Below are 12,125 nucleotides of genomic sequence, written 5' to 3' on the forward strand. Positions count from 1 at the left end.
GGCAGAAAAGCAGATTTTGTGATTTTTGCCTGTCATTTGTTCTATTTTAATTTTTTGCAGCATGTGTTTAAACTGGAACAAGAAGAGTATGTGAAGGAAGCTATAGAATGGTCATTTATAGATTATTATGATAATCAGCCTTGTATTGATCTGATAGAAGCTAAACTTGGTATACTTGACTTGCTAGACGAAGAGTGTAAGGTGAGTGGTCTCCCTTCATGATGAGAAATTTGGAGCTAGTTATCTCCCTTCATTGTTTATGACTGTTGTTTGGGTAATTTTCCTTGAATCTGAAGAATGTTAAATGAGTTATTCCCCCTTTGAAATGAAGTATGTTACTTGTCTCCCTTGTTCAAGTGAAATATGAGGCAAGTAATCTCTCTTTGTGGTAAAGATGTAATATGCATGATCTCCCTTTAAAATGGAATGGAATGTAGGTGAGTTATTTACCTTTGAAATGAAGTGTGTAAGGTCAGTTGCTTACCTTTGTAATGAAGTGTATAAGGTGGGTATAATCTACCTGTAGATTGAAAAATGCAGACAAAAATAATCTCATCTTTTTCTAAAAATCTTGAAAAATTTTGAGAATAAAATCCCCCTTTCTGGTGAAGAATTTGAGCTAAGTAAAAGAAAAAACAATTGAAACTCATTACATTATCTAATTCAACAACTGACATGTTAATATCACTTAGATCTCCATTGCTGAGTGATTAAAGGCACTGGCCCTTCACTGGTCTTACGTTCGTTTTAATTGAACAAGAGACTTGATTCTTTCATGTGAAGAACATTATCTAGTTTGTTTATGGGATGCCATAAGTTCTACACAATTTGCCTAGTCATTCTAGGGACAACGGAGGCATTCTGTCTGCAGTTAAGCTTGAAAATTAGTTGCTATAAGACCTTTACAATGTCAGTTAGACTCTAAACTCACTCTCCCCAAATCCTGCAAAAACACCACTCATTGTTTCTACGTTTTTATTGTTGTTTTTCCAGGTACCTAACGGATCGGACAAGAATTGGTGCCAAAAGCTGTATGGCAAGCATCTTAAACATTCCCATTTCCAAAAACCCAAGATTGGCATGGAGTCTTTCATTATTTTACATTTTGCTGATAAAGTCACGTATACTGCTAAAGGATTCTTAGATAAGAACAGAGATGCTGTGTCTGAGGAGCATGTAAACATCATGAAAGCATCTGAGGTAAAGATATTCAATTTTAAGAAAACATCTGATTTAAAACAGTGAATCTATGAGAACATCCATGGTAAAATTATGAAAATATCTGATGTAAAACTATGAAAACATCCAAGGTAAAACTATGAAAATATCTGATGTAAAACTATGAAAACATCCAAGGTAAAATTATGAAAATATCTGATGTAAAACTATGAAAACATTCAAGGTAAAACTATGAAAATATCTGATGTAAGAAAAAATCTGATGTAAAACTATACAAGGTAAATCTATAAAATGTTTTGATAAAACTATGCAAAAAACTCAACTGCCTTTTACCACTATCCTTTGAAAGAACTTAACAAACAGACACCATTGACTTTGGAATGGTAAAAATTATCGAGGATGAACTTATGTAATGCTACTAGGAGTTGTGTTTATCTGTGTCTAAAATGACCCTATTATACAACTGAAACTGTTTGTATCTGGTATGTGTGTATTTACAGTATGAGTTAGTGGCGGAATTATTCGCTGATCTGGAATCTGACGCTGATGCCAGTAAAGGCCGGGTTCAAGCCCTTCAATCTGGACCTAAAGGAACCTCAAAAAAGATGAGAAAAACTGTGGGCTCACAGGTGGGTACTTCATTTTCATTATTATTATTTTTTTAAACAAACCTATGGTTCTTTATATATTTTTTCAACATTTATGTATTTGTAATATTGGGCCAAAGCTACTGTATTTTGGTTCAAGTTTGATATAAATGCAGAAATCCTGACTTTTTTTTTGTCAAAATATATCTTGGATTCAAGTTTGTTATGAATTAAGTAAATTTACATTAACAATTCAACCCTAAAACATAGGTAATGAGGACTTTATAACTACAATACAGCCCCTTCTACACACTTTGAATGTCAAACATTTTGGCTTGCATTGAGAGACAAAATTTTATTGTAAAATTGTTACTTTGGGAAGCAATGTTCTGATTGCTGTAAAGAGGTAATTGCTCTACTATGCTGTAAAGAGGTGATTGCTCTACTATGCTGTAAAGAGGTAATTGCTCTACTATGCTGTAAAGAGGTGATTGCTCTACTATGCTGTAAAGAGGTAATTGCTCTAGTATGCTGTAAAGAGGTAATTGCTCTACTATGCTGTAAAGAGGTAATTGCTCTACTATGCTGTAAAGAGGTGATTGCTCTACTATGTTGTAAAGAGGTAATTGCTCTACTATGCTGTAAAGAGGTGATTGCTCTACTATGCTGTAAAGAGGTAATTGCTCTACTATGCTGTAAAGAGGTGATTGCTCTACTATGCTGTAAAGAGGTAATTGCTCTACTATGCTGTAAAGAGGTAATTGCTCTACTATGCTGTAAAGAGGTAATTGCTCTACTATGCTGTAAAGAGGTGATTGCTCTACTATGCTGTAAAGAGGTAATTGCTCTACTATGCTGTAAAGAGGTGATTGCTCTACTATGCTGTAAAGAGGTGATTGCTCTACTATGCTGTAAAGAGGTGATTGCTTTACTATGCTGTAAAGAGGTAATTGCTCTACTATGCTGTAAAGAGGTGATTGCTTTACTATGCTGTAAAGAGGTGATTGCTCTACTATGCTGTAAAGAGGTGATTGCTCTACTATGCTGTAAAGAGGTAATTGCTCTACTATGCTGTAAAGAGGTGATTGCTCTACTATGCTGTAAAGAGGTAATTGCTCTACTATGCTGTAAAGAGGTGATTGCTCTACTATGCTGTAAAGAGGTAATTGCTCTACTATGCTGTAAAGAGGTAATTGCTCTACTATGCTGTAAAGAGGTAATTGCTCTACTATGCTGTAAAGAGGTGATTGCTCTACTATGCTGTTAAGAGGTAATTGCTCTACTATGCTGTAAAGAGGTAATTGCTCTACTATGCTGTAAAGAGGTGATTGCTCTACTATGCTGTTAAGAGGTAATTGCTCTACTATGCTGTAAAGAGGTAATTGCTCTACTATGCTGTAAAGAGGTGATTGCTCTACTATGCTGTATAGAGGTAATTGCTCTACTATGCTGTAAAGAGGTAATTGCTCTACTATGCTGTAAGCGGTAATTGCTCTACTATGCAGTAGAGGTAATTGCTCTAGTATGCTGTAAAGAGGTGATTGCTCTACTATGCTGTAAAGAGGTAATTGCTCTACTATGCTGTAAAGAGGTAATTGCTCTACTAAATGGCCGCTCTACAGTGGTTCCTCTGTATATTATTATGATATTAATCTTGCGAGTGTCACAAGAGTTTTGAAAATGTGTTGTCTTGTTTTTTTTCAGTTTCGTGAGTCTCTGTTTCTACTAATGACCACACTGAATTCAACATCTCCCCATTATATTCGGTGTATAAAACCCAATGACTTGAAAGCTGCATTTGAGTAAGTATATATGAGCCGCGCTATGACAAAACTAAATAAATTAACATTTTGTAAAATGACAAAAAATAATTGGCCTTTAAACCAGTAGAGAAAGAGATTAGATTTTAAATATTTTTAGATATTATGCTTAAGGACAATACAATATGAAACTGTAGTGTTTTAAAAAGAGTACTTAATTACCTACTTGAAACATCTTGATCATCAAGTATTATATATATAATTAAAAATTTAAGTAACAAGTATTAATTCATTTGATAACTTCCTGTAAAGAGGTTATCTTGAGCAGAAAGGGAAAAACAGGATTTGTCTCCCTTGTTCAAGAGAAATTTGAGGCAAGTAATGTATGTAAGTATGTAATTTCCCTTTATGGAAATAAGATGTATGTATATGCAAAATTCTTAAGTTAGTTATTTCCTTTTGAAAATGCAGAATGTTAAATGAGTTATTCCCCTTTGAAATGAACTATGTAAGGTGACTTGTCTACCTTTATCAAAAGAAATTTGAGGCAAGTTATCTACTTTTATAGTGAAGAATGTAGGATGCACGAACCTCGATTAGAAAGTGAGTTATTTCCCTTTGAAAAGAAATATTTATAATAACGTGCCTCTCTTTGTTATAAAGTATGTTATACATTCACTAAGATTTAACACTGAATTCACTTTCACTTCTCAGCTGCTTTAAATGTCTATCACAAGGTTTTCTGTGACTTCTGTCTTTATATCTTAACATTTTGTAAATTCTTTTCTGTGAGGAATAAGAAACCTGTACAAAAGGCTAACAAAAATTTTGAACCTGCTGAGATTTGAGCTGTACAGTTCTTTTTAGGTGCATACTTGTGTCCTGATTCATTCATAGGGCTGCCAATTGTCTGTTGATTTGTTGAAATCTAAGAATTACTACCAAATAATTAGAAAAACCTGATATAACACAGAGACTGCATTAAGATTGCCATACATTCATTAAGGTAGTCATACTTTAATGTTTTTCCGCCAAAAACATTCCAACATCGGCCAATAGCGTAGAAAATCGGTTATTTCCGGAAATTTTTTTTTTTTTAAATCTTTGGCATGGGATTGTTTACAATCTCTCATCCTTTATCCCTATGTACTAAGTTCCGGTTATAAATGGTTAAAAAATTTTTGAACACCAAAGATTGTGAATAAAATAACTTTCCTGGACATGACCGATTTATTACAATATTGGCCAAAAAATTTTGGCGGGAAAGTATTACAGTAAGACTACCTTAAAACTGCTGTATGACTTCAACAAATTTCTGATATTTTGTTGTTTTTTATCCGCAGGTTCGAACCTAAGAGAGCAGTGGAGCAGCTTAGAGCTTGCGGAGTGTTGGAGACAATTAGAATCAGTGCCGCCGGCTTCCCGTCAAGGTAACATTTTTATAAAAGTTCTAAAAACTTGAGGAAATAAAACAGCAAGAAATAAAAAATTATAAAAGCTCTAAAAAATTTAGGAAATCCCTTGAGATCTTGAGAGAAATTTAAGATAATGCTAATGACTCTTCTATTATAAATTTTGATTTCAAGTTGTGCTTGAGAAACAAACAATTGAAACATTTTGTCACCTTAGTGCAATAACTGATTAACTCCTATTAAATTTAGAAGAACTTATTCTGTTCCTGCACTAAGGTAATGATTTGTACCAACTGAAGCATTCATTAAGTTGATTTGGTAAAATATGGTATGAAAAAATGTAATAACTTAATACAAAATGATGATTTTTCTCCTAGAAATAATAAAAACATTACAATATATGTGTATCTGATTTCTATACCCTTGAATACCCGCAAAAAATAAATAAGGATATCAGTGTAAAAAAGGTGTTTGACACTATCCATCTCTGAACAAAGTATGGTAAGTTCCAAATATAGACCATGAAAAGAATATTTTCATACTCATGAGTGATAATACATTCAATGATATGTACATTTTTGAGTGACATCAATGAATGATAAGTACAAAAGTGTAGGTTATATTTCACAAATAGATGCCCGAGTTATATCGTTCAGTAATAAAAGTAGATTTGTCATTGTTACAGATGGACGTATCCAGAGTTCTTCCAGAGGTACAGGGTGTTGGCTATATCAAAGGACATCAACAGGAAAGATTTCAGAAAATCGTGTCAAAATGTGCTACCTAAACTTATACAGGTATTACAATTATATCCTTATACCCCTTACTCTTATCCTACCCTATCCCTATTGCCTATTATTAATTTTAGAAATATCATGATAAAATTTCATTTGCCACCAGTATAGAGCCAGGCCAGTCTGCACTTCTGTGCAGTCTGACCACTTCTGTGCAGTCTGACCACTTCTGTGCAGTCTGACCACTTCAGTGCAGTGTGACCACTTCCGTGCAGTCTGACCACTTCTGTGCAGTCTGACCACTTCAGTGCAGTGTGACCACTTCCGTGCAGTCTGACCACTTCCGTGCAGTCTGACCACTTCAGTGCAGTGTGACCACTTCCGTGCAGTCTGACCAGGCTCTATACTGTTGGCAAATGAAATTTGATCATGATATTTCTAAAATTGATAATAGGCAGGTCCAAAAATGCAATCTGGACACGTCCATTTTTGAAATTTTGCAAGGCAAATGCTACTGAAATTTGATAAAATCCATAACTACATTGTATGTCTCTAAATCTTACCCCACCCTAAGATATTAAAGGCCTTGAAATAGTATACCATTTTACATGGAAATTAGCTAAAAGAATTTGGTAAAAGAAATTAGCGAAAAGTTTTCATGGAAGCTGAAGAGGGGAAGGAGCTGTCAGGTCTAAAACCACTGCCCTCCTTTCCCTACTCCATGCCACACCCTTTCTTCACGAACCTAAAACCCTTCAGTCCTGTTTCAGTCAGGCCATTCCTGTTTTTAAAGCAAAAGTAAATTAAACAGATCAAACAAGAAATCTTTCTCCTTCAAACTACCAAGAAATTATTGTACAGAGTGTTCTCCTGAATTTGCATGTACACTGCCAGCTACTATAACTCTAACCTCAGTGTAATGCTTAAACAATTTGTCAATATTCATTGAACAGTAAGTGCTATAGGTATCGGCAGTGGATGGGGTAACAATAGCGTTATATATCAGTACCCTCTTGTAACGCGGTGTTGTGACCTTGGACCCCAACGTGAAAGTTATAACAGGATTGCAGGGGTTAAACAAGCAATTTCATTCATCTTCTACCCCCCAGGGCACAACCTATACAAAAAAAACCCTCTTGAGGTAGAATTTATTGATCCTAGTATAAATATCTGTTTGCAGGATCCAGACAAGTACAGATTTGGAAAGACGAAGATTTTTTTCCGTGCTGGGCAGGTGGCCTATTTAGAGAAATTACGTGCGGACAAGTTACGTGCATGTGGCATCATGATACAAAAGCACGTGCGCGGCTGGCTGATGAAAAACAAATACCAAAAACTACGTATCTCCGTGCTTGGTGTGCAAAGATATGGCAGAGGGTTGTTGGCGAGAAGGTAACAAAAAAATTAATATATCTCGACTGTGACATGGCCTTTTTCTGGTAAATTTAGATCTGTCCCATAACACTTACTTTATCTTTATCTCTACTTTTTGAAGAGGTTTTCAGTTGAGAAAATATTACATTAAAAAAAAAATTAATATTGTAAATCAGAAATGAAAATAAATAAATACATAAACGCAGAAAGAGAGCTATCTTTATACTGTTATCTCAAACTTGTTACTCTACAGATATGCTCAGCATTTGCGTGAGACGAGGGCAGCCACCACTATACAGAAACATTGGCGTGGTTACAAAACGAGAAAATCTTTCAACAGAATTCAGAAAGCTGTTGTCAAGCTTCAGGTATTGTTGTTATGTGTTAACGAAAATTTTCTGAGATAGAATCAAACTCATGTCAAGCTGATAAACACTTTACCCTGATTGTTTAATGTCATGAACATATGAAATGCTCATTTAGATCTTACCTATTGCTGATATGAAAGAGAATTGATTGAAATGTGGGTTGATCTTCATTTAGCCGAGAATTGATTTTTATGAGGTCATTTGTTTATTTAGTTCATATCTGACAGCATATGACGTGTAAGCATTCCATTTTTTATGCTGTGCATTTATGGTGTTATAATGCTCCCAACTGCCATGTCTGTTTAAAGGCCCATTATGCCCCATGATAATGCCTTAGATTTTGTTTTTCAAAAGCTTTTTAGTCCCCTACCGGTTTAACCGGAGGGGACTTTAGGTTTACCCTCCGTCCGTCTGTCCGTCTGTCCGTCTGTCTGTCCGTCTGTCTGTCTGTCTGTCAGTCTGTCAGTCCGTCAGTCCGTCCGTCCACAAAACTGGATCCCGCGATAACGCAAAAAGTACTGAAAATATTTTTATGAAACTTGATATATGGATAGATGGCAGTATGGAGATTATGCACGTCTTTTTTTTTTCTTCCTATGTTGAAAATTCTGGTTGCTATGGCAACAAATAGTCTGAAAATATGGCAAATTTAACACATAAACTGGATCCAGTGATAACTCAAAAAGTACTGAAAATATTTTTATGAAACTTGAAATATGGGTAGATGGCAGTCTGGAGATTATGCACATCTTTTTCTTTTCTTCCTATGTTGAAAATTCTGGTTGCTATGGCAACAAATAGCCTGAATTTCAAGATTTCTGATTTAAATTTTTCAGCTTTTTCACTATATGTTCTTTATTTCTTAAGGTGTTTACTTCAAACTTTAAATATAAGTTTCTGGTCATCAACCACATCATATGTGACAAGGTTTATAACTCTAGCACAAAAAATATCAGTATTACCTCCCTTGAACTTAGATTTTTTAGGGGAAAAAATGTTGTCTTTTTAAATAACTTCTTTATTTCCTAATGTATCTACTTCAAACTTCATATATATGTTTCTTATTATCACTCGACATTTTTGAGAAGGTTAAATACTCTAGCAAGACTATTTCCAGAATTATGTCCCCTTTGAACTTAGATTTTTTTCGAGAAATTGGTATTTTCACTCCAACTTCTTCATTCCTTATAGGATTTACTTTAAAATCCCACATCGTAATAATATGACAAGGTTGTATAAACATAATTTCCTTACTAAGCATGGAAACTTAACACATTACTGTGATATAGACAAACTTATTTTATTATGTTTTGTGGTTGATATTTTCAAATACAGACTTCATCCTCAAATTCATTATAAATGGCAATACACAGGAGTGTATGACAATTAAAGAACTTTTTGAGGGACCGGTAGGGGACTACTGTATTGCCCGCAATACTATCAAAAGCTTTTTAATTTTGGTGTCCCGTTATAGTTTCCCAGAAGTTACTCAATGGCCAATTACCTGAATGTTTTGGTTCTGTTGCTTTTGGAAATTAGCATAGTTATAGTGATTTAGTATTTTGTTTGGAAGTCAAAATACTACATGTAATTTGTTTACATTGTTGCAACTAATGATAATTATTTTAATTGCTCTAAAACCATTATTTAAACATCATTAAAACTCTATGTTTGCCCTTTCTAAAGACGTAGATTTTATTCATTTCTGTGGCATAATGTGCCTTTAATAGGGAATTAATGTAAAGCATGTTAGATTTTGAAAATTTCCTTAAAGGTGACAAATGATTTTCTCCAGATATAAAAAAGTCCAATCAAAATATTTTGGCTTAGTCCTACAGGACTGCTTGATTTTTTCTGCACCCAAATCAAGGAAATACAAGCTTTTTCAGTGGGTGAAATTAATATGAATAATAAATTATAGTGTTCATGATTTAGAGAAAGTAGTCGCAAAATTTCTATAATTATATAGGGGATTCAGATAATTTTCTTGGTTTTATGTAATGTTTTTATTTGATTTATGAATGTAGAGTAACATAGTTTTTGCTATTAAATATTGCATTAACAATTCATGTTTGTACGTTATACAGTCGGTCATCAGAGGGTACTTTGGGCGAAAAGACTTCAAGCGGAGACTATACGAACACAAAACCACCATTATTCAGGCGCGTGTGCGCGCATACTTGGCGCGTAGGCAGTATAAGAGAGTTATTTACGGTGTTGTTAAGATACAAGGCCACTTTAAGAGAAGGAAGGCCAAGGCAGAGCTTAGACAACTTAAGGTAACTTTTTTAATGCTTGGGTTAATATATCGGGAGGGCTTGTTATTTTTGGTTTGTCTGTTTGCTGGTCCACTCAATCTTGACTGTAACATGGAAGTCCTTCCAATTACAGCTGGTGCATCGCACCTTGATAAACTCTACTCGCCTGACCTACATAGAGGTCAGTTGGTGAAAGGTCAAGGTTACGCCCTATAGGCATGGCTTATATTTGAATTGGACATGTACATAATAAATATATAGCGTTTATTTGAAAGTTAGTAATTGTGTACTTTTGCACAATGATAGAAGGTAATTGTTCACTTGTACGATAATGAGAAATTATTGTTTGCTTGCCCTATCAAGGGAGATAATTGTTTGTTCGCACTATAATGGGAAGTAATTGTTTTGCTTGGGGAGGTAATTGCTTGCTTGCATAATCAAGGGAAGTAATTTTGTGGTAATGTATTTTCAGATTGAGGCTAAGTCTATGGATCACATGAAGAATGTCAACAAGGGTCTAGAAAACAAGATTATACAGCTGCAGCAACAACTTGACAGCAAGGTAATAGATAAAGTCATTTGTTACTATAAATAGAATGCTTTAACTTTATTTGTTACTATAAATAGCAACACACACTTTGAACTTTATTTGTTGCTATAAATAGAATGCTTCACATTTTATTTATTACTGTAAATGGCAACAACCAGGCAGCAAGGTAATAGATATTGTCATTCTTTGTCTGCGAGAATATTTGAATTTCAAGGTGGTGTTGTTAGTTTTCACTTCGCATCACATCAGTAAGCCACATGGAATTTACCAGTACACAGTTCAGTCACCACATCATTCCTGGGCAGGCTATCAAGCAGTTTACCAGTACTAGTTGCCTTCACTTTTGCAAGGAACTGAAACTGCTGTACATGACAAAGCAGAGGTACAGTGTGAATGACCGCAGAAGGGATTTCATGATAAATCACAATAAAAGTGACTTGCACTGTCCGGGAATCGGACCTGGGTTGCACTTTTCACAGTCCAACACAGTCCAAAGCTCTACCTATTGAGCTAATGGGGCCCTTTTGAATGAATATGGTCCAGTAAAATGAATATGATTTTAGATGAGAGGGGTAGCTTGGAATGAGTTATTGGTTAGAAATATTGACCTGTTTGCTCACTTCCTTCTCATATAAATTGTCAAATCAAAAGATTTAAGGTGGAAAATGAGTCCAAATGATAAAATACATAAACAATAAGGAAACCCCACAATACCTCTAATGGCTTCTTCTCTATTACTAAAGCAGATGATTTGTTTCCCGGTCTATTTTTAAAAACAAGTGTTACAATTATCTTTTTGGATGCTTTTTTGATAGAATAACTAAAATACTTAGTTTGAAACAACACAGAATAAGTGTTACTTTCTTCAATTTTTAAACATCTAACATGCTCTTAATCTATTTTTAGAACATCTTAAACACATGTCTGACAGTTTTAAAGAATTTGAAAAATATTAATTTCTGAGGCATAGTACTAAAGATTGAGTGTGTCAGGGAAAACAGTTGACTTATGTTATGAAATTCTCTCATTTGCAGAAAAAGGTAAGCACAGACGTCATACATAAACAAGAGGAGACGATTAAACAGTTGGAGACAGAGAAAGAGAAGCTACTGATCACAGCTTCGGAAGCGGCAAAGGCCTCAAACAAAGTGACAGAGTTGGAGGAGGAACTGGCAAGACTGAGGAAAGAATTGGAACAAGAACGTGGCGAGAAACAGGACCTGATCTCAGAGAAACAATTGTTGAAGAATAAATATGATAAGGTATGTGTGTATGTTTTGTTATATACAGGCAGGTATTTTTGTGCAGTTTGTAGGTTTTTGTGTTAAGACCTATCCTACAAGTATGGAACTTAGAAAGGATATATATTTCTTTAAATTGTCATCTGTGCTTGGAATGATATAAGTGATGTATTTTTATTTCAAGCAACTATAGACTTAATTTAAAACTGCTTAACACTAAAAATAAACAATCAATAAAACCTAACATAACAGAAGAAGAAAGAGCGGCCATTTTGTCACTTAAGAATAATATTAATATAATCATAAAACCCGCAGATAAAGGAGGCGCTGTCGTTATTCTAGACAAAGTAGCATATATCAATGAAGGACTCAGACAACTTAGCAACCGAACATTTTATAATGAAATTCCACGGGATCTAACAACTAAAATAGCTCAAGAAATTATTAGTTTTTTAGCTCGACTTTTCTATGAAAAGGGGAGCTATCCTACTCGCCCCGGCGTCGGCGTCGGCGTTAGCGTTAGCGTTGGCGTCACACCTTGGTTAAGTTTTTCGTACCACCCCACTTTATTTCAGAAGTATTACAAGTATGGCTTTGAAACTTACCATACTTGTTCACCATCATAACCTCCATCTACAGACAAGAGTACATAACTCTGTCAA

At 34.7% G+C, this 12,125-nt stretch overlaps 1 protein-coding gene across 9 annotated transcripts in view; it reads left to right on the top strand.

Annotated features, from left to right (window-relative positions):
• LOC132731005 (unconventional myosin-Va-like) overlaps positions 1–12,125 on the top strand; it is a 122,949-nt gene that overhangs the window by 52,013 nt on the left and 58,811 nt on the right. For all 9 annotated transcript variants that reach the window (XM_060717097.1, XM_060717098.1, XM_060717101.1 and 6 more), the window contains 11 exons: positions 61–201; positions 994–1,200; positions 1,680–1,808; positions 3,471–3,568; positions 4,870–4,956; positions 5,624–5,735; positions 6,853–7,064; positions 7,300–7,414; positions 9,502–9,693; positions 10,145–10,234; positions 11,257–11,484. In XM_060717097.1, the coding sequence (XP_060573080.1) occupies positions 61–201; positions 994–1,200; positions 1,680–1,808; positions 3,471–3,568; positions 4,870–4,956; positions 5,624–5,735; positions 6,853–7,064; positions 7,300–7,414; positions 9,502–9,693; positions 10,145–10,234; positions 11,257–11,484 (1,611 nt within the window). The remainder of the gene's footprint in view (positions 1–60; positions 202–993; positions 1,201–1,679; positions 1,809–3,470; positions 3,569–4,869; positions 4,957–5,623; positions 5,736–6,852; positions 7,065–7,299; positions 7,415–9,501; positions 9,694–10,144; positions 10,235–11,256; positions 11,485–12,125) is intronic.

Source organism: Ruditapes philippinarum, unplaced genomic scaffold (genome assembly GCF_026571515.1).
Source record: "Ruditapes philippinarum isolate M1 unplaced genomic scaffold, ASM2657151v2 ctg1903_1_1_1_1, whole genome shotgun sequence".
Lineage (NCBI taxonomy): Eukaryota > Metazoa > Mollusca > Bivalvia > Venerida > Veneridae > Ruditapes > Ruditapes philippinarum.